This window comes from Lissotriton helveticus, chromosome 12 (genome assembly GCF_964261635.1).
Source record: "Lissotriton helveticus chromosome 12, aLisHel1.1, whole genome shotgun sequence".
NCBI classification, from domain to species: Eukaryota; Metazoa; Chordata; class Amphibia; order Caudata; family Salamandridae; genus Lissotriton; species Lissotriton helveticus.
The window spans coordinates 675,583,195-675,605,684 of record NC_136073.1 but is presented as its reverse complement, the minus strand read 5'-3'; the positions used below and the strand labels follow the sequence as shown (position 1 = coordinate 675,605,684).

Sequence of the window (22,490 nt, the reverse complement as noted above, 5' to 3'; positions counted from 1 at the left end):
CATTTACGGTGCTCAATGTGAATGGTGGACTCAACAACTTGACTAAGGCGCAATGGGGAACTTAAGGAGCGAAGTAGGCATGATATCAAAGCACAGACCACTGCGGGAAGGCAAGATTGTTTTCATAATTGATGAGAACCAGGTCATAAGAGCTATACGTGGGGGTTTGTCTTAGGTGATGTTATATGTGGGATGGATTTAGTGAAAGGAGGTTGGCGGAAGCGAGGCTGGTCTCTGCTCCTTTGCAGGATTTCATCTCCATCCCTTGATGTCACTAGAATATAGTGTAATGAAGTGCTGGAAAAGCCGAGCGATCTCTTTAAAGACCCATTTGGAATGCAAGTATTGGAGAAATCAAGACGCCCCAGGACACCTTTGAATACACGGTCACAGACTTATGGCTGCCTCAATAAAGAATTATAACGGGGTAATGAAGACCAGAACTGTTGAGTACTCTTCAAGGTTTGGAAAAACACAACTACTGGAAATGTGGAAGGTGCAGAATGTGGAGTTTAGGACAGGTTCCATTACAGACATAAAAAGAGATGCCAAGGGCTCAGCAATGGAATAGCAAGGAATACTGCATGTCAGTACTGGACTGTCAGGCAAGAGACAGCAGGGACCGCAGATTAGTACTGAAGATCGGCTACGGTTGAACAACAAAGAAGCAAAGATGCATTCGACTGCCACCAAAAGGGTGCAGTATACTAAGTGTGACGATAAAACAGCCCAAAATTCAGTAAGTCTAAGGGTCATGGCAGAAAAAGGTCTTTGAGTCAAAAATGTATTGAAGGAGGGCCCTGCAGGTCAGTACTGACTGGTACTGGCAGATTAGGACACAGGGTGCCAACCCCATATGAGCAGAAATGGAAGCTTCAGATCACATTGCTGGAAAGACAGGAAGGAGTTGGAGGACAGCACTGAAGAGCGTTTACAGAGCAGTGTTCAGGCCGCCTTTTATTGTCAAATACTGCACAATACTCCGTTACATTCATGTACTAGAAAAAGTACATGTAAGTAGGCCAGTGGTTAATTTGTACCCCAAAAAAAGTGCCGGGGCTCTTGTCAGGAGGCAGCTTCTACCAGCCCATTTCTCGTGTTAGCGCCGCCTACAACAGAAGCCACAAAACCCTACAAGTGGGGGGACAGGATGTGGTGTAATGGCCAGAACTGCCGACCTCGGAGCTGGGGATCCAGGTTCCAGTCTCGGCATCAGCAACATCCTGTGCTTCTCCCCGAATCACTTCATCTTCCTGTGCCTACCAAAAATGAATGCATCCTTAATTGGTGCTCAAGCGCCGGTGCTGAAGATAAGTGCCGGTGCTGAGCACCAGAAACCACCGGCTCAAATTAAACACTGAAGTAGGATCACATCAATTAGTGCATTCTGGTAAGCTCCAAGGCCCGTCTTATAGGTGATTTCAAGCATTCATAAATCTCACAATTTTTATTTAGAAGTAACCTTGAGAATTTCCTACTACACGCACTGCTACAACAATCTCTACATGTCATTCAAATGCACCATAACACGGATTCTCTGTTATTCCCAGTGCCTACACATAAACTCTGTCAGTGGGACAGAAAAACGTTAATTTTTACAAATAACTGAAAAAATCTCAGAATCTGGAACTCTCCACTAACATTCATCCAGATCCAAATTACTGCCTTGCAGGTCTTTCGTTGACCATTTTTAAAATATGGATTATTGAGAATAAAAGGCAATTCATTACAGCTGATTTACTTAACCATTACCCTTTAAAATGGAGAATCAGTAATAACGAGCTTAGGTATCGCTTATGGATAGCTTTGAACTGTATTGTTGAAGATCTACTGTGGCCAATAACAATATTTACAGTTGGATTTAGGCCAGCCCATTGCTTACCATCTTTGGCTTTCATGGCAATCTAATTTGCTTACTTCTTATCTCTCCTTTCTAATGTGTGTCCCCAGGAGAACCCTTCCTTACCATGCTCTTGAACAGATGACTTGGATCATTCCAATGTCCACATCCTGGGACTGCTTTTTTCATTTCTTTGTTAACTTCAGGTGACTGCATGTATCTTTTTGCTATCTCCTTCGTTTGGTGTGTCCCACCTCAAATAGCCTCCCATTGTGTGTTCCTGTTGTCCCCTCCAGCCTCATTTTTTGAAAAACATTTTTTTCACTTCATTTTTCGCCCCACATCCTCAGGTTTCTCCCTTGCTCACCTGCACCCACCAGCCACTCTTTTGTTGCTTTTTTATTTACCGCTCCAATATTGGTGCCCACTATCTTGGAACAGTGAATAAAAAGAATAACAAAATTATGGCTGCGCCATGGCCTCATACCTCATCAATCTGTTGCGCCAGAATCATGACGCATATGCTTGCATCCATGATGATGCATGTGCATGGAAACTCCATTGCGCTTCCGTTTTGTTTCCAGACGATTCTCCACAGCATTAGCAAAAGCAATTTTCTATGTGCAAAATGCATTGGCAAAGCCAATAGGCAATGAAAAGGGAAGATCTATTGGCTTTGCCAATTTTTGATTGATTTTAAGGCTTGTCCTAAGCTCTCTATTAACTAGTGTTTTGATGCGAGAATATATTGACCTCCAAGGAATGAAAGGCAGATCTCGACAGCCTGGGATTTAAACTCCTAACCTGATAATAATACACAGTTGTGAACAGGGAACATTAAGTCACTGCGCTGACATGTACACTCAAACTTGAATCTGGGCATACATAAAATAAAACTAAGGATAAGTGACATGACCTACGCATTTAGGGATTGGTTAAAGCCTCTTAGTTTCTTAATTCTTTTAATGAAGCCAGAATAATGATTTTGAAGCTGCTTGAAAAACATCTACATATAAAAGTAATAGCTCTGAAAATACATTAAAAAGGGGCATGCTCATTTTAAGGACATTTATCCTGCTAAACATTAAGCAGGGATTGCTAAACTGGTCAAGATGTTGACTAGTTTCTTTAAGTGGCGGACAAACATTATTTTACTAAAAGCAAGATGGGTCTGTGGATTTTAATACTAAGATATCAGCCACACGATTATATTTTGAGGGACTGAGAGGTCAACAACTCCATCAGTAAGAATTGAGATTTATGAAAACAATGTCCCATATTTCTGTATAGTCGTATAAACTGAAGCAAGGGATTGGGACTGATTTGTAATGAAAAACACATTTTATCTGCGGGACTGCTATGAGATGCTCCAAATGTACTATTCGTTTTTTTGTTTTTAGTAGAGGTGTTCAAAGTATTGGCAAAATGTGCAGGTAGAAATGCAGACCTCTGGTGCATGCATCTTTAGATAGCAATGGGATACAAAGCTTTACCATTCACAGTATTCGTAATAAGTCCCACATATAGGTTTTTAGTGGACTGCAAAAACAGTAGTTTAAAGTATACACTTCTTCACATTAAAACACTGCTAACAGACCAAACCTAATGTCTTCTCTGCAACCAAAGCAGCAGTTCGGGACATCTTATCCTGCTGAAGAAGCGGATAGCTAAGTTAAGGTGGTTGGCGATGCTGTAATTGGTGGTAAAGCCACCTGTCACTCAATGGCCATAACTAGGGAAGTCAGGATGCTATGAAGGATTTTTCTTCTTCCATTTGGAAGAACATGAGACGTAGGATGGGCACATAGTACACCCCAACTTTGTGAGTGTGGAGATCTTCGTCTTCATAGCAAGTGGTATGGGCAAGACAGACAGGGCCCATCATCAGATGTAGGCAGGGTTCCCTTTCCAAGCAGGGCATAAACTGGTGCAGACCTGGTGCAGAAATGATAGAATTACTGAGCCTGGTGCTCTCCTACTGTGGAATGTTTTTCTTGATGTTCAGCTGGAATGTCATGGCCAAGGTACAATATGTGCATGTTGACATTTCCATGGCTTCTGTGGTAAGGATGTCTCATCAATATGAAGTTACTCCCAAATGAAAATACAGACTCCCACCCCACACATACATGAAGAAGCAATCTGGACTTCAATGCTTTCAAGGTGTCGGCCTTTTTTTCTTTCATCACGAGACAATCTCATTACCTCAGAGCGTACTCTTCAGAAATTTGATTTGCATTTCCGTTTTGTTTTTTTATATTTTATTTTTGCATTTCAAGAAAAATACATACAACATTGCATTTCCATTTTGTCCCTCATTTGAACTGTTACGTTTCAATTAAATAATCAATGGAACCAACTTTTTTAGTATATAAAACATTTATCATTCTATGTATAACAACCTCCCCCCCCCCGCACACCTTTTGCTTCCTGTTATCACTGCTCATATGCATATATTCTGTACTAATATACTTCTTTTGCAGTTTGGGGGGAGTGCTTAATGCGTGGTAGTTGTAAGGAAGGACAAATAATATGTTTGTAGTTCATAATCCAGGAGGCCTTCCAGTCAATATGTTCAAGTCTAAAAAGGAAATATGTTGTCCACAATGGAGCAAATTAGAGGAAAAGTAGGAGCTTCGAGGCAGCTGCACATGCTGTCAAGTGACTAATTCACATTTTCATTTGTGCACCGGAGAGTTGGTGGTGACCATGACAAAAGTGAGATGCGCTTTGGGGACTTGTCGCATCTCATTTGACTGAGCTGACACGCATTTGTGAAGGATGCGACAACAGAGACCACTGCAGGCTGAGGGGGAAGTTTGCTGGTAAAGTGGTTTATGAACTTTGAATACCAACACATGAAGTTCAATGGTGATGGATCACTGAAATTTAAAAGGGCAGTTGGTACAAGTTACGTAGGTATAAATGACAGGGAATAAAGTGAGGGGAAATAAACGATTCACCTGGAAACCGTGAGAGAGAAAACTACAAGGAAACATGAACGAAGAACTTACCTCTTTTCCACCACTTCGTACGCATCTTTCGACACTTTCATCTTGGCGTAATGGGCAAATGTCTGCTTGATAAAACTACTTGGCAAATGAGGCTCATTTTTCTGCAATACGTTTTTCTTAGGTGCACACTTGGCAACGGGCTGCTTTTTCGTCACCCTTGTGGAAGGAGAGAGGCAGGTTAATATTACAGTACCCCACAGCACAGGTCCTCAGTTGGAGGTGAAAAATATTTTCAGATTTTAATTCAGTAAATCATTTTCAACTGCATGTATTTTCGCCGTCAGGGAAAGGCATGGTGCTTCCAGGCACTCTTTCCTCTGACTCCTGTGTTTCAGATTTTTTTTTTTAAAAAGGCCGTATTTAGCAAGCCTGCCTATGACGAATGGTTTGTCACTGTGCACTCATGTATTATTACTGCACGAACTCTGGACTTATATTCACGCTTTTGTATTTTACAGGGACTGATTCAAAAATATTTAAGGGCTGCACAGTTGAACAGAACAAGAAGGTGGTGAACCAACGGAGTCAATGTATTCGTTACTGAACTGCACAAAAAGTGACAACACAAATCAATGTTTTGCATTGAGTGATTGCTTAGCTACTGTGAAACATCAGGAACGAAAATGTATACCTTTCTCAGTAAATAAATAGCTGCCCATTTTGGAATAAAGCACTCATTTTGCACCTCAACTTCGGTGGTCTGTACCTGATTTCCGCGCGTCCCTTCGCGCCTCAGGATTGTGGATCGAGATATATATATATTCACTGAAAAAACCATATGTTTCACACCAGTTATAGTTAGGTGGAAATTTTACTCGCATAAAACCATTGAAATTCCCACGTTATAGTTAGTTGGACTCACTATAACTTGCGCGTGCAATGCACTGCTGATGACGTCACATATTACATCACTCATGACATGGTCAGTGACATCACTCATGACATCACTGATGACATCTAATGCTTCAGGGCGTTTTGTGTCTCAATAATATATATATATATATATATATATATATATATATATATATATATATATATATATATATATATTTTTTTTTTTCCAACAGTTCCGAAAAGCCCAGGCAAACCAAGGATAAACGAAAATTAGAATGGAACCACCAACTCCGTGCTGATCTTTCAGTGCGTTTTATTCGTGCAAAAATAAAAGCCCACAAGTCGCCATGACGCGTTTCACCTCAGCCGAGGCTTGATCTATATATATATATATAAAATTTCTATGGAAAAATGAAACCCCTCATTTTGTTCCTTTTCAAATTAAATGTATTAAGTGTTACCACTTTATTCCAATCAAGATGACTTCAGGTGTGCCATACTTTTGTCATAAGTAAGACTGTTAGCGTTCTAGTTGTTCTTTAGAACACTCTGGGACATTCTGTCATTGGGCTATAGTTGGGCTACATCTGGCTGATATTTGGGCTACATTTGTTTTTTTTTGTCTCTGGTGGCCATCTTTGGGCTACATTGGGCTACATTTGGGCTCTAACATATATATAGCCCAATGTAGCCCAATATATATTTTTTCAAAGTTAATGTTCGGAAAAACCACTGGAGCATATATCTTGAGACATAGCAAAGGCACATCGGGGTACCAGTTCCTACAATTTTGCCAAGTTTGGTGGAAATCCATTCAGCCGTTCGGGCTAAAAGTTAGTCCAACCGCCCTATGGAAATTAACATGGGGAAAACACGTTTTGGGACCCCCCTTTTATCTCGGCCCCCGCTTGACGGATCCCCCCGAAACTTTCAGGGAAGGAGCGCAGCGAGGCAAAGTTAAGGAAAATTACAGGCAGATCCCTCATTCGGCGCCAAAGTTATTCCCAATAGAATGTTGCGGATTTCCTATGGAAAACGATCCTAACTATAACTACCTACTGGAGACAACACACCACAGGAAAGTGCCGCCAAATCTTGCCCTGTTGTTTTACTCTGCAGCCCGAATCCCCTGATGAAGTTGTTTAACGAAACGCGTTGGGAAGGGACCTCTACTTTTAGCGGACTGAAGTGCTGTCTCACGCTGCTGTGCACGAAATAAACGTACTTTGGCAGATACTTTCCTGTGGTGTGTTGTCTCCTCAACAGGCATCTTCTGGTGAGATATATATATATATATATATATATATATATATATATTACCTACTGGCGATAGCCAGTAGGTATATATAGTTAGGATTGTTTTCCATAGGGAAATCGCAACATTCTATTGGGAATAACTTTGGCGCCAGTTGAGGGATCTGCCTGTAATTTTCCTCAACTTTGCCTCGCTGCGCTCCGCTCCTTCCCTGAAAGTTTCGGAGGGATTCGTCAAGCGGAGGCCGAGATAAAAGGGGGGTCCCAAAACGTGTTTTCCCCATGTTAATTTCCATAGGGCGGTTGGACTCACTTTTAGCCCGAACGGCTGAATGGTTTTCCACCAAACTTGGCAAAATTGTAGGGACTGGTAGCCCGATATGCCTTTGCTATGTCTCAAGATATGTGCTCCAGTGGATTTTGAGTAATTTAGGTTAAAAAAATATATATATCTATAGCAGCTTACCTGTGAGCTTACCCGTACGCTTACGGTACGCGCACGTACGCGTACCGTACGCGTACCTCTAGTGCGCGAGCTGCATTCTGATTGGCTGCCAATGTCTGTCAACACTCCAAAACAGAAACTGTTGGCAGCCATCTTGTGCCTCGGTAGACTGAGGCACAGGAAAGCAGAAAAACAAACGTGTAGAACTCAAAAAGGGGGCAGGGTAGAAGCACTCTGACCCCCTAGGCCTGCTCAGGGGGTCCCACAAGGACCCCCAAGGCAAAAAAAAAAATAAAAAATTTTTAAAAAAAAGTCGCGGGGTACGCGCGACAAAAAAAAGTATTTTTTTTTGCCCTGAGCAGTCCTTGTGGGACCCCCTGAGCAGGCCTAGGGGGTCAGGGTGCTTCTACTCTGGCCCCTTTGCGAGTTTCACACCTTTGTTTCACTGCTTTCTTGTGCCTTGGTTCTAACAAGGCACAAGATGGCTGCCAACACTTCCTGGTTTTGAGTGTTGACAGACAGTGGCAGCCAATCAGCATGCCTTCCCGAGAAAGCTGTATGCTCATTGGCTGTCAACACTTCTAACCAGGAAGTGTTGGCATCCATCTTGGGTCTTAGTAGACTGAGGCACAAGAAAGCAGAAAAACAAATGTGTAGAACAAAAAAAGGGGGCAGGGTAGAAACACCCTGACCCCCTAGGGCTGCTCAGGTCGTCCCACTAGGATATTAATATATTTAAACATTATCCGCTAATAGAATTAGCATTTAAAAAACCTTGCAAATTCACTGAAAAAAATATAGGTTTAAGGCCTTTTATAGTTAGAAATTAGCATTTAAAAAACCTTTGAAATTCACTGAAAGAACCATAGGTTTCAGGCCCTATATAGTTAGGAATTAGCATTAAAAAAACGTTTGAATATATAAAAACGTTATCCGCTAATAGAATTAGAATTTAAAAACCTTGTGAATTCAATGAAAAAACCATAGGTTTCAGGCCTGATATAGTTAGGAATTAGCATTTAAAAAACCTTTGAAATTCACTGAAAAAACCATAGGTTTCAGGCTTTATATAGTTAGGAATTAGCATTTAAAAAAACTTTGCAAATTCACTGAAAAAACCATAGGTTTCAGGCCTTATATAGTTAGGAATTAGCATTTAAAAAACCTTGCAAATTCACTGAAAAAACCATAGGTTTCAGGCCCTATATAGTTAGGAATTAGCATTTAAAAAACCTTGCAAATTCACTGAAAAAACCATAGGTTTCAGGCCTTATATAGTTAGGAATTAGCATTTAAAAAACCTTTGAAATTCACTCAAAAAAACTATACGTTTTAGTGGTGTTATAGTTAGCTGGACATTTTACTCATACAAAACCATTGAAATTGCTCCTATATAGTTAGTTGTACTAACTATATTTCGCGCACCCGCAATCCACTGCTGCTGTTGTCACATATTAGATCATTCATGACATGGTCAGTGACATCACTGATGACATCTCAAATCACATCACTGATGACATCATCCACGTGACAATCACATACACCTTTTCATACACTATTACAATTTTTCATCACTCTTTGTAAAATACAGAGTATCATATTTAAATCCATTGTCACAGCAATACAAGTTGAATATGCTACTTACCAGTATGCATCTGTTCTTGGCATGTAGGGCTGCTAACATTCATATCTTTTGCATAGATCGCCGCCTAGTGTTGGGTCCGGATGATCGCACATTGTTGTCCTGGAAGAGTCTTCGAAGTATCCTGAGATAGGTGGCTCCTCCCCTGGACTACAGTGCGCATGGGCATCGGCTCCATCCCCAGATTGTTTTTAGCCATTGTGGCAGAAGATGGAGTGAAAAGTGTAAAGGATGTCCATGCTAATGATTGAATACAAGAGTATATCTGCAGCTGCGACAGGCACCGGGGAGGAGGGTGGGCGATATGAATGTTAGCAGCCCTACATGCCAAGAACAGATGCATACTGGTAAGTAGCATATTCAGTTCGAGGCATGTGGGCTGCTAAATTCATATCTTTTGCATAGAATACATAGCAGTCCCTCCGTTAGCGGCGGTTGCCTGTGCCAGCTGCAGAAACCTGAAAGAGTGTTTTGAGAACAGCCTGTCCTACAGCAGCTTGCTGCTTGGAATGCACATCAACACAGTAGTGTTTTGTAAAGGTATGTGGTGTAACCCACGTGGCTGCTCTGCAAATGTCTTCTAAAGGAATGTTCCCCAGGAAAGCCATGGATGCCCCCAATTTGCGCGTGGAGTGCGCTCTTGGGGGTATTGTTAAAGTACGCTTTGCTTTTTGATAACAGATTTGAATGCACTTAACAATCCACCTGGCTATTCCTGCTTTGGAAATAGGGTTGCCTTTGTGCTGTGGTGAGAAGGCAACAAAAAGTTGTTTTGTTTTCCTAAAGTGTTGTGTTCTGTCAATATAGTACATCAACGCTCTCCTAACATCCAATGTATGGAGCATTCTTTCTGCTACTGTTTGTGGGTTTTGAAAGAATGCGGGCAGGTCAATAGTTTGGTTGAGATGAAACTGTGACACCACCTTTGGAAGGAATTTGGGGTTAGTGCGTAGTACTACCCTATTTGGATGAATCTGTATGAATGGCTCTTGGATTGTGAGCGCTTGCAGCTCACTGACACGTCTCAGTGACGTAATAGCAATTAGAAAAGCCACTTTCCATGTGAGGAATTGTAGTTCACACGAGTGCAGTGGCTCAAAAGGTGGGCCCATCAGCCTGGTGAGGACCACATTGAGGTTCCATACCGGAGCTGGTGGTGTCCTTGGGGGAATGACTCGTTTCAGACCCTCTAGGAAGGCTTCAATGGCAGGCACCCTGAAGACAGAGAGATGTTGCCTGTTCTGAAGATAAGCCGCTATGGCGGATAGATGTATCCGAATGGAAGTGTACGCTAGATTGCACTTGTAAAGATGTAACAGATAGCAGATGATGTTAGGTATAGAGGCATCTAGCGGGTTTATGTTATTGGCTGCACAGTGAATGACGAAACGCTTCCATTTTGCGGCATAGCATGCTCTGGTAGTGGGCTTTCTTGCCTCTTTGATGATGTCCATGCATTCCGGAGGTAAGTGAAGGTAGCCAAACTCTAGGACCTCAGGAGCCAGATCGCCAGGTTGAGCTGTTGCGGATCTGGATGCTGAATGTCGCCATGGTTCTGCGTCAAGAGCCTGGGTGTTAGCCGCAGCCTTTGATGCGGCACCACTGAGAGTTCTAGAAACGTGGTGTACCATGGTTGGCGTGCCCACGTTGGAGCAACTAGGATGAGTGTCATCGAGTGCTGCCGTAGCTTTCTTGCCACCAGCGGTATGAGAGGTGCTGGGGGAAAAGCGTATGCAAATTTGCCTGACCAGTTCATCCATATCGCATTCCCCTGCGACTGTGGGTGAGGGAACCTGGCGGCAAAGTGTTGGCATTTTGCGTTTTCCCTTGTGGCAAACAGGTCTATCTCTGGATGCCCCCACTGCTGGAAGTATGGGTGGAGTATTGATGGATGTAACTCCCACTCGTGCATTTGATGGCTGTATCTGCTGAGCAGATCCGCCATCTGATTGTCCTTGCCCGGGAGGTGTTCTGCCATGAGGAAAATGTTCCTCTGAATGGCCCACTTCCACATGCTCTGAGCCAGATGAGACAGCTGTGGCGAGTGGGTGCCTCCCTGCTTTTGAATGTAGTACATCGCCGTCATGTTGTCCGTCCGGACTAACACTACCTTGTTGCACAGGTTTACATTGAAGGACTTGAGCGCCATGAAGATTGCCATCAGTTCTAGATAGTTGATGTGCATCTTATGTTGCTGCGTCGTCCATAGTCCCTGCACAGTGTAATTGAGCACATGAGCTCCCCATCCGTGGAGAGATGCGTCCGTTGTCAAGATAATCTGTGGCACTGGCTCCTGGAACGGTCGGCCCTTGCAAAGGTTGTGTGGATTCCACCAATGCAGAGAGTTGTATGCCCGACCGGTAACCAACACTAGGTCTGTCAGTTGTCCCCGAGCCTGTGTCCACTGATTTGCTAAACATTCTTGGAGCGGACGCATGTGCAACCTTGCGTGTGGGACTATGAAGATGCAGGAGGCCATCATGCCTATCAACTGCATGAACACTCTCGCTGGAAGGGAGTGTTGTGGTCTGAACTTTTGGATCAGAGACTGGATGCTGTCTATCCTGACCTTGTTTGGCTGAGCCATAGCAGTCAGGGTATTGATTGTTGCACCCAGAAACTGCCGCACATGTGCTGGTTGAAGGTGCGATTTTGGGTAGTTCAACGAGAAGCCCAGGCTGTGAAGGAGGTGAATGGTGGTCGACATGTCCGCGGCGCACTGGTGTTCCGACTTCGCTTGAACGAGCCAGTCGTCCAGGTAGGGGTAGACATGTATGTTCTGCCTCCTGAGATGCGCCGCTACCATCGCCAGACACTTTGTAAACACTCTGGGGGCGGTGGTCACTCCGAAGGGTAGGACTTTGAACTGATAATGCCTGCCTTGGATGGTGAACCTGAGATACTTTCTGTGGGACGGGTGTAGTGGTATGTGGAAATAAGCATCCTTGAGGTCTAAGGTTGCTAGGAAGTCCCCTTGGTTTAGCAAGGGAAGAATCTGTTGCAGTGTAAGCATATGGAAATGCTCTGACAGAATATACAGGTAGAGGTGGCGCAGATCCAGAATGGGTCTGAGGGATCCGTCCTTCTTTGGAATAAGGAAGTACAGGGAATAGACTCCTGTGCCTTCCTCTTCCACAGGCACGAGCTCGATTGCGCCTTTTTGCAGCATCACCACTACTTCTTGCTGCAATAAGTGCAAGTGCTCTGCGGACATAGGACGTTGCCGTGGTGGAATGTTGGGTGGAGTGGACGTTAACTCTAGACAATAACCGTACTGGATAAGTTGCCGCACCCACCTGTCTGTGGTGATGTTTGTCCAGACTGGCAGGAACTGCTGGAGTCTCCCCCCGACAGGTGTTAGATGGTCGGGGGGCAGTGACAGGGAGTCACTGTTTGTTTGGGGCAGAGCAACGGGAGTTGTTGTTGCCTCTGCCACGTCCCCTGGTGCTGTTTCCTCGATAACCCCCCTTATTCTGCTTGGGGTACGAGGACTGTGCTCCACCTTTAGTGAACTGTGATTGTTGACCCATCTGTCCTCGGGTAACATCACGTGCACCTGAGCGACGAAAAGTGTTCCCCCTGAACTGTTGCGACTGAAGGGCCCCCATAGACTTCGCTGTTTCGTTGTCTTTTTTAATTTTTTCGAGGGTGGTGTCAACATCAGGACCAAACAATCTATCAGGATTGACGGGCTGGTTTAGTATGGTCGTTTGAATGTCTGGTTTAAACCCTGATATGCGTAGCCACGCTTGTCGCCTTAGCATAACGCTAGTGTTAACTGCCGTAGCTGCTGTGTCTGCTGCATCAAGTGCACACTTTATTGCTGCGTTGGAGATGAGTTTTCCCTCTTCTATGAGCAGTTTAGTACCCTCCTGAAACTGCGTAGGCAGGTGTTGAACTAGTTGCTCTAGGGTGTCGTAATGCGCCCTGTCATAGCGTGCCAATAGCGCCTGTGTGTTGGCTATGAGCCAGAAATTGGCAGCTTGTGCAGCTACTCTTTTGCCCCCTGCCTCAAGCACTTTAGACTCCTTGTCTGGGGGAGGAGCGTCACCCGTCGTCTGAGAGTTCGCACGTTTGCGGGCATTGGCGACCACAAGAGAGTCCAGAGGCAACTGTCCCCGAATATATGCTGGGTCTGCAGGTGCTGGTCTGTATTTCTTCTCGATGCGTGGGTTGACCACTCGCGCTCTAGTTGGCTCCTTAAAGATTTCCGCAGCATGTTTAAGGACACCCTTGAGCATAGGAAGTGTTTTTACTGTTCTTTCGGAGAAGTGTCAAATAGAAAATCTTCCTCCACTGGGTCAGCATGCATGTCGACGTCATGATTAGCAGCTGCCCGTTCAATAAGTGCATGAAATCCTGCAGCATCCTCTGTGGGGGATGCACGTGCACTGAAAAACTGTGGGTCCTGCCCCAACTGCTGGTGTCCATGGTCACCTGTGTCATCATATGAATCCTGTTGTGCATCAGGGTCATTGATGGGGAAATTGTATTGGTCATCTTGTCCCCCTTCCTCTCCCCCAGAGTGGTCAGGGGAAGGTGTTGGACTCCTCCTAGGCGGAGGCAGGAGAGGTTCAACCAGGCTAGGAATGTCCTGTGCAAGCCTTTTCTTCTTAAGTGGAATAACATAGGAATCCACTGGCTGTGAAGTGATTTTCCTTTTATAAAGGGTCAACTTGCCCGTGTCCGCGTCGATGTAACGCTCAGATTCGTCTTCTGAGTCGTGTTGTCGACCCAAAATCACGCTTGACGTTGAAGAGTCTGATGTCTTCGGCGCCGTCTTTGGTGCAAAGGCTTTGGGAGTCTCCTTTGGTGGCAGAATGTATAGAAGCTTGGCAGCAGGCTTCGTAGGTACGTCCATCGGCTTCTGTGGCGCCGACGCGGGAGCCGACGGCGCCAAGGCCTTCTCACGAATTCTTTGCAGTGAACCTGCAATGTGAGATGCGCCACTCACCAAGGCACCTGGCGCCGACGAGGTCGCCGATGGTCCTTGGCCTCCGACGTTCTGTGGGTCCTTAGGAGGCTTAGACTTCGATGCCGCTTTAGACACGGAGTCCTTGGACTTATGAGCAGAACCTCCGCTCTTGGATGCGAGGGACTCCACCGACGGTGCCCCTGTCGGCACCGGATGTTTGTCAACGACTTTAGTGGACTTCGTTGGTGCCGACCCGGTCGACCCCTGACGGATGACCGTCTTAGAGGTGGCGTCCCCCACCGATGACTTCGGCACTGTCGAGTCGACAGTCTTCTTCGACTTCTGTGGCCCGGAGGTCAACGGAGCCGATGATGTAGTTGGCTTTTGCGTTTTGGATGGAACGTCCGCCATCTTAGGTGCACTCGAATCCGGCAGTTTCGGTTTCGATTTTCCGTCGGCCATTTTAGGCGCCGTGGATACCGAAGGTTTCGGTTTCGATATGGGCTTCGTAGCCGCCGCAGATATGTCCGTGGCCGGGCCTGAAGGCGGGGCCGTGGCTTGCGGTGCAGGGTCTTGGGTGAGGCCGAGTGGCGAACCCGTGACCTGAGCCTGATCTGTGTAACTTTCGGGGCATAGCTCATCCCCTGAGCTATCTTCCGCGGCCCCATAAACTTCGTCGTCCCCTACCTCGTCGACGTATTCAAGGCCTTGGTCCAAGACCCCGTCGCCCTCTTCGGGATGATCGGCTCCGACCTCCGACGCGGGCGGGGAGATCTGAAGAGGATGGCGCAGGCTCTCCTCTTCCTGGTCGTCGAAGATGTTATCGGGGGCTGGGGCCGCTCGCTGGGCCTCAAGGCGCACTGCGCGCCGAAGCTTGAGCGTCTTCTTTGACCTGAACTTGGAGCAGGCCATGCAGTTCTCCTCGTTATGGTCGGGCGAGAGGCATTTATTACAGACCGGGTGTACGTCGATATGTGGGTACTTGGACCCACAGACGGGACAGTATTTAAACGGGCTCCGGTCCATGTTGAAAAGTCGTGGTCTTGCTGCGATGAGGAGGCCTCGATTTCCGGAGAGTTAAATCGACTCCGCAGATTCCGACTCAAAGAGACGGGAGAAACTCGAGACCGTACGCCAAACAATACCGACGTAACGAAGGCCTTTTGGCCTTAAAGAGTAAGTTTTTTCTCGGTTCCGACAGAGAGACGTCGAGACCGCATCCGAACCCAATGGCGGAAAAAAATAATCTGGGGATGGAGCCGATGCCCATGCGCACTGTATTCCAGGGGAGGAGCCACCTATCTCAGGATACTTCGAAGACTCTTCCAGGACAACAATGTGCGATCATCCGGACCCAACACTAGGCGGCGATCTATGCAAAAGATATGAATTTAGCAGCCCACATGCCTCGAACATCTAAAAATCCACTCAGTGATTCATAGATGAATACACACATCTAATCACTTACCTATGGATTCACTCATACATGCTGTCAATGAACAATAGAACACTATCAAAAATACTTATACATCTATATCGACATTAAACAACAGCACGCATCCTATTCACATATGAAGACATCATACTCACTTATGCAAACAATGGATCATACCTACATATTTACTTATCAAAACACTTATACAAACACCACTTCTTCTATTCATTTAGATAGTAAGTCATACTTAGTGAATTATAGAATCATTATTACAAGTATACAGTTATCCATACAGTCACTCACACAATCATTGTGTCTTATGTATACTTATTTATATACAACAACTGACACATACACTGCCTTTTATTTTTCTAGTTTGTTGGACCCGTACCTTTGAGAAATATATTTGCTTATCACCACACCCATAAAGAGATTCCCTCACCCAAACTGTTAGAACATGTAGTTTTAACTTCATATATCTACTGAATCAACTATTCACACATCTTTGGACAGTCACACACCCCCACCGAACCACACACACTTTCACACTCCCATGCAAATACTCAGTTAACTAATCAATAACTAATATAGACTTTCACATAGCTAGTAACCAACTGTAGAATCAGTTTACACAACAACTGACAAAGTGATACAGATACTCACACAGTTTAGTCACTATCCACTATATTTAGTGAGACATTATAAATTGGTCAAGTAAACAGTCAATTACACTGCTACTAAATCCTCCATCCAAATATTTATTTATATATATCCACTCATTCTTCAATGCAAATTGCTATATATATAATGCATATTTAAATAACGAAGCAAACCACATTCACTGGATGATGTCATCAGTGATGTCATCAGTGATGTCACTGACCATGTCATGAATGATCTAATATGTGACATCATCAGCAGTGGATTGCGGGTGCGCGAAATATAGTTAGTACAACTAACTATATAGGAGCAATTTCAATGGTTTTGTATGAGTAAAATGTCCAGCTAACTATAACACCACTAAAACTTATAGTTTTTTGAGTGAATATATATATATATATATATCAAAGTCTAAACAGGAAGCCCCAAATTGAAGCAAAGCCACACGAAGTTCAGATCAGCACGTTTATTTGCATCCATTTCACTGCTCGCTCCTTGACAGCTTTCAGAGCAATCTTTGAACATGAAAAGCCTGACGCGTTTCAGGAAATAATCCTTTCATCAGAGGCAATGTTCACGAAGGGCTGGAAGAGCAGTTTCTGGCCGCGTCTGCTCATATAATCACTGGCACCTGCTTCAATTTGGGGCTTCCTGTTTCATATATATATATATATATATATATATATATATATATATATATATATATATGAAATCCAATCCTTCGTTACAACCATGCACAAAGGCGCTGACTCCGTGGGATTCCGTCAAAGAGGAATTTATTCAACACACGATGATGGCTAACGCGTTTCGGCGGACATATATATATATATATATATATATATATTAAATTACCTACTGGCGGTTGCCAGTAGGTAGTTATAGTTAAACCTAGTTTCCATAGGAAAAGCATTTTTTGATTTGCTAATAACTTTGGCGGCGTTTGACGAATCTTTGCGAAATTCTAAAAAAAATAGTTATCCAGGTCAGCTCCTATCCTGAAACTTTGGGGGTGATTCATAAAGCGGGGGCTGAGAAAAAAGGGGGGGCCCAAAACACGTTTTCCCCATGCTACAGCCCGAACTGCTGAACGGAATTACTCCAAATTTGGCAAAAAGATAGAGCTTGGTTCAGAAAGCAATCTTTTTTTTAAATGGTGTAAATCCGTTCAGTAGTTTTTGAGAAATTCAAAAAATAAGAGTAAAAAAATCAATTTCCCGTAGGAAACTTTGGGCAAGGCTACAGCCGAAACTACTGAACGGAATTACCCCAGATTTGTCAAAAAGGTAGTGCTTGGATCAGAAAGCGACCTTTTTTTAAATGGTGTAAATCTATTCAGTAGTTGCTGAGAAATTAGAAAAATAAAAGTTTCGATATCTGGGCGGGGCCTAAGTCCCGAGCACGATCTTCACTGTGATTGGCTGCTAACTAAGTATGGGAGGTCCGTGAATTCACGCGAAAGCGAATTCGCGGTCCTCGAATTTGTTCGGACTTTATTTTGGCATGTTCGCAGGTTTGTTTTTCAGCGCGGTTACCGAAAACTTACCCATGCGGTCGTTTTTGGGCGCGGCCATCTTGTTCGTGGGAGGAAAACAACTTGGCAAACTCAGAATCAAGGTAAGTCAACGCATTGCGCGCGAGATTCTATTTTAGAAGCACGAACAAGCAAAAAAAATTTGCGAATTGCGGATTGTTTGGCAATTTCGTGTGATTCGCGGATCGCGAAGTTGCCAAAAATCCGCACATTTCGCGAGCGGAACAAATTTTCAGCCCATGCTTACTGCCAACACTCCAAACCAGGAAGTGTTGGCAGCCATCTTGTGACTCTGTAGAAGCGAGTCACCAGAAAACAGAGAAACAAAGGTATAAAACAAGAGAAAGGGGCAGGGTAGAAACACCCTGACCCACTAGGCCTGCTCAGGGGGTCCCAGAAGGACCCCCAGGGCCAAAAGAAGCATTAAAATAAAAAACAAATTTGGCGCACTTAGCGTTGCGGTCGCGGGCTCCTGTATTTTATTTTAATGATGCCCCTGGATGGACTAGGTTCCGGCGGCCTTTCTTAATAAATAATAGCAGGGACTCGCTGGGGCTGCAGGGCCCGCTGGGGTCCCCGCAGCCAAGGGGTTTCACTCATGTTGGAAGGGCGGTTGCACGGCCCCCCTCCTGGAGCCCTCCATGTGCTTATAACTTTGGCGTTGTTTGACGAATCTTTATGACATTTTCCCAAAGATTTCTCTTTTTTGATCAGCTCCTATCTTGAAAGTTTGGGGCGATTGGTCATGGGGGGGGCGGAGAAAAAAGGGGGTCCCAAAACGTGTTCTCATTGCATTTTCCATAGGAAACTTAAGACAAGGCTACAGGTCAAACTGCTGAACGGAATTACGCCATATTTGGCAGGGAGAAAGGTCTTGGTCCAGAAAGCGCGCTTTTGTTGAAATGGTGTAAATCCGTTCAGTAGTTTTTGAGATATTAAAGGAAAAAAATATATCTGGGCGGAGCCTAACTCCCGAGCACGAGCTTGCCTCTGATTGACAGCTAACACTTCACACTAGGAAGTGTACTCTGATTGGCTGCTAACACTTCAAACCGGGAAATGTTAGCAGCCATCTTGTGCCTCGCATCGAGTGAAAATATGAAAGAAAGGTCCCGGGGTCAATTTAATATACCGGAGCTCTGTCTGTGCGAGATAACCCTTTCACGCTCCCTCTGTCCAACGATGCCACTTTCCAGCTATGCCTTTAGAAGCCAGTCCTTCAGCTCGCAGCACACTACCTTTGTGAGCTAGTACTCTGCTGTGCCTCTACCTCTGCGAGCTACTACGCTGCCGTTCCTTTGGGAGCGGAGCTGTGCGAAAAACTGCGATAGCATAGGAACAGTGTGTTCAAAAAGAACAAAATCGTTGAAAAAGCACCCAGTACCCGGAGGAACTGAAAGGAGCTCAGAGTATGTGCTGTGAGCAGGAGCCCAATAAAATGCCAAGCTGTGCCCAACCTCGAGGGGGTACAACTGCGGCACGAAAGATATGACAAGCCAGGCACAGCTTGTCACCACAGGAGTGAAATTAAAGAACCACAATATTGAAGCAACATGTTGCAAGACAAGTGACTAGAAGTGAACGACCACTAGAAGGAGTAGTTTCTTACCTGTAACTCCAGTTCTGTAGTAGGGGTATCTCTGTTATAGTCATAATCTAGTGAATAGTCCCGCCCATGTGCGGGGACCCCGGAGCAATCGAAATAGTCTCTTAAGTTGTGTAAGAGAGTAGGGTCTGCTATCCTATGGTCACCCCATTTTTTGCTTTTTGCTTCACTGGTTTTCGACTTAATGTGGCTGTGGGCCTGCTAATCAGACCCACAGCCCTGCTGTTCTCTCTCTAAATTCACAACCATGTACTTTAGGTACATTACCAATTGGGATTGGATCACCTTATGAGCCCCTGTACAGTGTGCTATAGGTACCCAGGGCATAGGTGCATCCAAGGCCTACCAGGGGCTGCAGCATATCTTTTGCCACCCCTGGCTGGCCATCCAAACTGAAACAACTGGCTGATCACTCAGCTGGGGCAAGGTCGTGTAATCACCCCTTGCTTAGATATAGTATACCAATGTCTAAACCTATATCTGGACACATATACACCTATAAGTCACTCCTATGGCAGGCCTTAACAATCCTGGAGGTAGAGTGCTTGGTTTGATGTGAAATGGTGCTCTAGCATGAGCTGAGCCTGTCTGCAGCTTTCGGAACCATGTCCTTATAGCTGCTCCAGGGTATTGCCATACCATATACTCTTAAGTGCATTATAATCCTCGCGGTTAGAAGCTATCTTTGCTTTGGCTTTATCGAAACATGTCGTGTAAGGTGTCATACGCTTTGGAAACCTACCCCCTCGCCAGTTCTGGCGACGGGGGTGGCATTCCACCCTTCTAGAGGGAGAAGACATGTTGCTAACAGTACACGCGGTTAAAACTAACCAGAGCCTCAGCATCACAAAATACATGCTGCTGCAACAGACATAAGACTGGCCTCCTGCTGATGACCGAAACTTCGGCAGGGGAGGCCTGGACAAAAGGTTTCCTGTCACAGGGAGGTGCTAGCACCACCCCAGACAGGAGATAGGGTATTGGGGCAGGGAGGGCTGAATGAAACTAGACACTGCCTGGGGCACACAAGGTGTCCCATGCATAGCCCGGTTCAAACCGGTGCTGGGGCACTCCAGCCCCAGCTCTGGCGCGAAACTGGACAAAGGGAAAGGGGTGTAACCACCCCCTTCCTGGGTCCCACCCATAGGAGGGACCTAGCAGGTAGCCCAGTCCCTTGATCTGGAATAAAAGTAGGAGCTGTGTCCACAGACTTTAGATAATCCTGACTGAAACTTTGATACATAACTCTGGACCCTTCGACATCCTACTCGACGTAGAAGACTGAAGAATCTCCCTTGTGGTCAAGGAGTGACCACCCTGCACAAGCAGGCACCATCAGCGCTCAAAGGTTTTCTTTGTTGTTGCTCCCGCCGGAGCTCGAACGACAGAGACCGACAAGAACTGGACTCCCAGACATCCAACAGCCCGATCCACAGCAAAGCTGAGACCCATGGAGGCGACGTGAGACCGGCCATCTTGGAAAGCCAGCGAAGTGCTTCCGGTGCAGCTCCCGAGGCACCCTCGAAGCTGTGCATTGGGGATTGAGAAGCCCCAGCCCCGAGCATCATTTTCACCGAAGATCACCTCTCCACACTCACCGAGTGCTGCGTGGGCCCCTTTTGCATTTTCGTGCTCAACGCGTCTGTCCGGTCACTTGCCGGTTGGCTAGTGGCCTCTGTGACGACGAACCTTCGAATTTACAACGCTGGTCTGATTGCTACAGACTGGCCCTTGCTCCCCTGAAAAGAAGCCCATCAGACCTTGATGGTCTGATCCAGAAGCCAGCTTCGGTTCCTGCGTGGGTTGCATTTGCCAAGGCCTGTTGACTCCAATCCGGAAGCCGACACCGCCGACAGCGAGAGCCTTCGTGGGACAGTCCGTGTCAGACTCCTGGTCATCGTCGATGCCCCCGGGTCCACGTGGCAGCGGAGACAAGCTTCACGACAACTACCTGATTGCGCCCGACATCGCCTGGTTCCTTCCTGGTCACTAGCTAGTGACCCAGACTCTGTCCCCTCTGCTTTCAGGTACTCTACATCTTCGATCCACCCTTGGATCCAACCGGACTCTTCTCTCCTGGCCGCCAGCATCTTTTCCTCCAGGCTCAATAGAACTCCACGAAGAAACCCGACGCACTTTGACACCTATGCACCCGCTTCCTGGGGGTGAAGTAACGCGAGTACTCCGGTGCTCCTGTAGTGGTTTACACCTCTAGTGTCCTAGTTTAAAGTGGTTAAGTTCTAGTCCAGTTGGAAGACTTCCAAAACTGCAACTTTCTAACTTTTACGCACCATTGACTTGCATTGGTGCACGCGTGTGCATTTAGACACTGCATGTGAGAAGTTGGCCTGATGTATGATGTCCACAATTCTGTGGGCACCTTGTATCAGTCCAAACAATCCCTTATGGTGGTGGTTGTAAGTCAACCTTAAAAAGACAAGCTATCCTAGTGGTAGCATGGACTAAGCAGTCTTCAGGCTAAACTCAAGAGGGCATGTGAAGCCAGCTGTTTTACCATATGCAATCCTGTAATATCAAATGAAAGGACACCACACAAGTTATATATTATAAAAATATATGTATTTATCCTCAGAATAATCCCCTGTACTCTTTATGAGTATAGAAGCACAATCGTTTAAACAAAAGCACAATATAACATATGAAAGTTGCACGTTTATGGATGAGGCCAGTGGCCACTCAAACCATATATCAAAAAAGTGGTATAAGTATCACTATTCGATCAGTGGTAAGGCCTAGGGCCTTGGGAATCACTGGGACTACACTGGACTAACAGCAGTTAGGACGGGAGTAGCCCGCGGGATTCGGGTGCAGCGCTAAAAGCACACGCATGCAACAATGCAAAGTCAATGGTACGTTAAAAGTTATCGAGTTACAGTTTTAGGAGTCTTCCGACTGGACTAGAATGACAAAACTTTAGACTTATACACTAGAGGTGTAAACCACTACAGGAGCACTGGAGTTTAAGAGTTAATTCACCCACAGGAAGCGGGTGCACAGGTGCAAAAGCGTGTCGGGTTTCGTCGTGTAGATCTATGGAGCCTGGAGATGAAGATCCTGCAGGCGGCCAGAAGAGAAGAGTCCGGTGTGATCCAAGGGTGGATCGAAGATGTAGAGTACCTGAAAGCAGAGGGGACAGAGTCTGGGTCACTAGCCAGTGACCAGGAAGGAACCAGGAAGGAACCAGGCGATGTCGGGCGCAATCAGGTGCTTGTCGTGAAGCTGGTCTCCGCTGCCACGTGGACTCTGGGGCACCGAGGATGTCCAGGAGTGGATCACGTACTGTCCCACGAAGT

At 45.5% G+C, this 22,490-nt stretch overlaps 1 protein-coding gene across 7 annotated transcripts in view; it reads right to left on the bottom strand.

Moving 5' to 3' along the window:
• The window catches only part of CENPT (centromere protein T), a 1,192,572-nt gene that overhangs the window by 84,867 nt on the left and 1,085,215 nt on the right, over positions 1 to 22,490 (bottom strand). For all 7 annotated transcript variants that reach the window (XR_013603874.1, XM_078671348.1, XM_078671349.1 and 4 more), the window contains one exon: positions 4,855 to 5,010. Coding sequence is in view for 6 of the 7 variants with exons in the window: in XM_078671348.1 (XP_078527474.1) it covers positions 4,855 to 5,010 (156 nt within the window). In the remaining variant the exon portion in view is untranslated. The remainder of the gene's footprint in view (positions 1 to 4,854; positions 5,011 to 22,490) is intronic.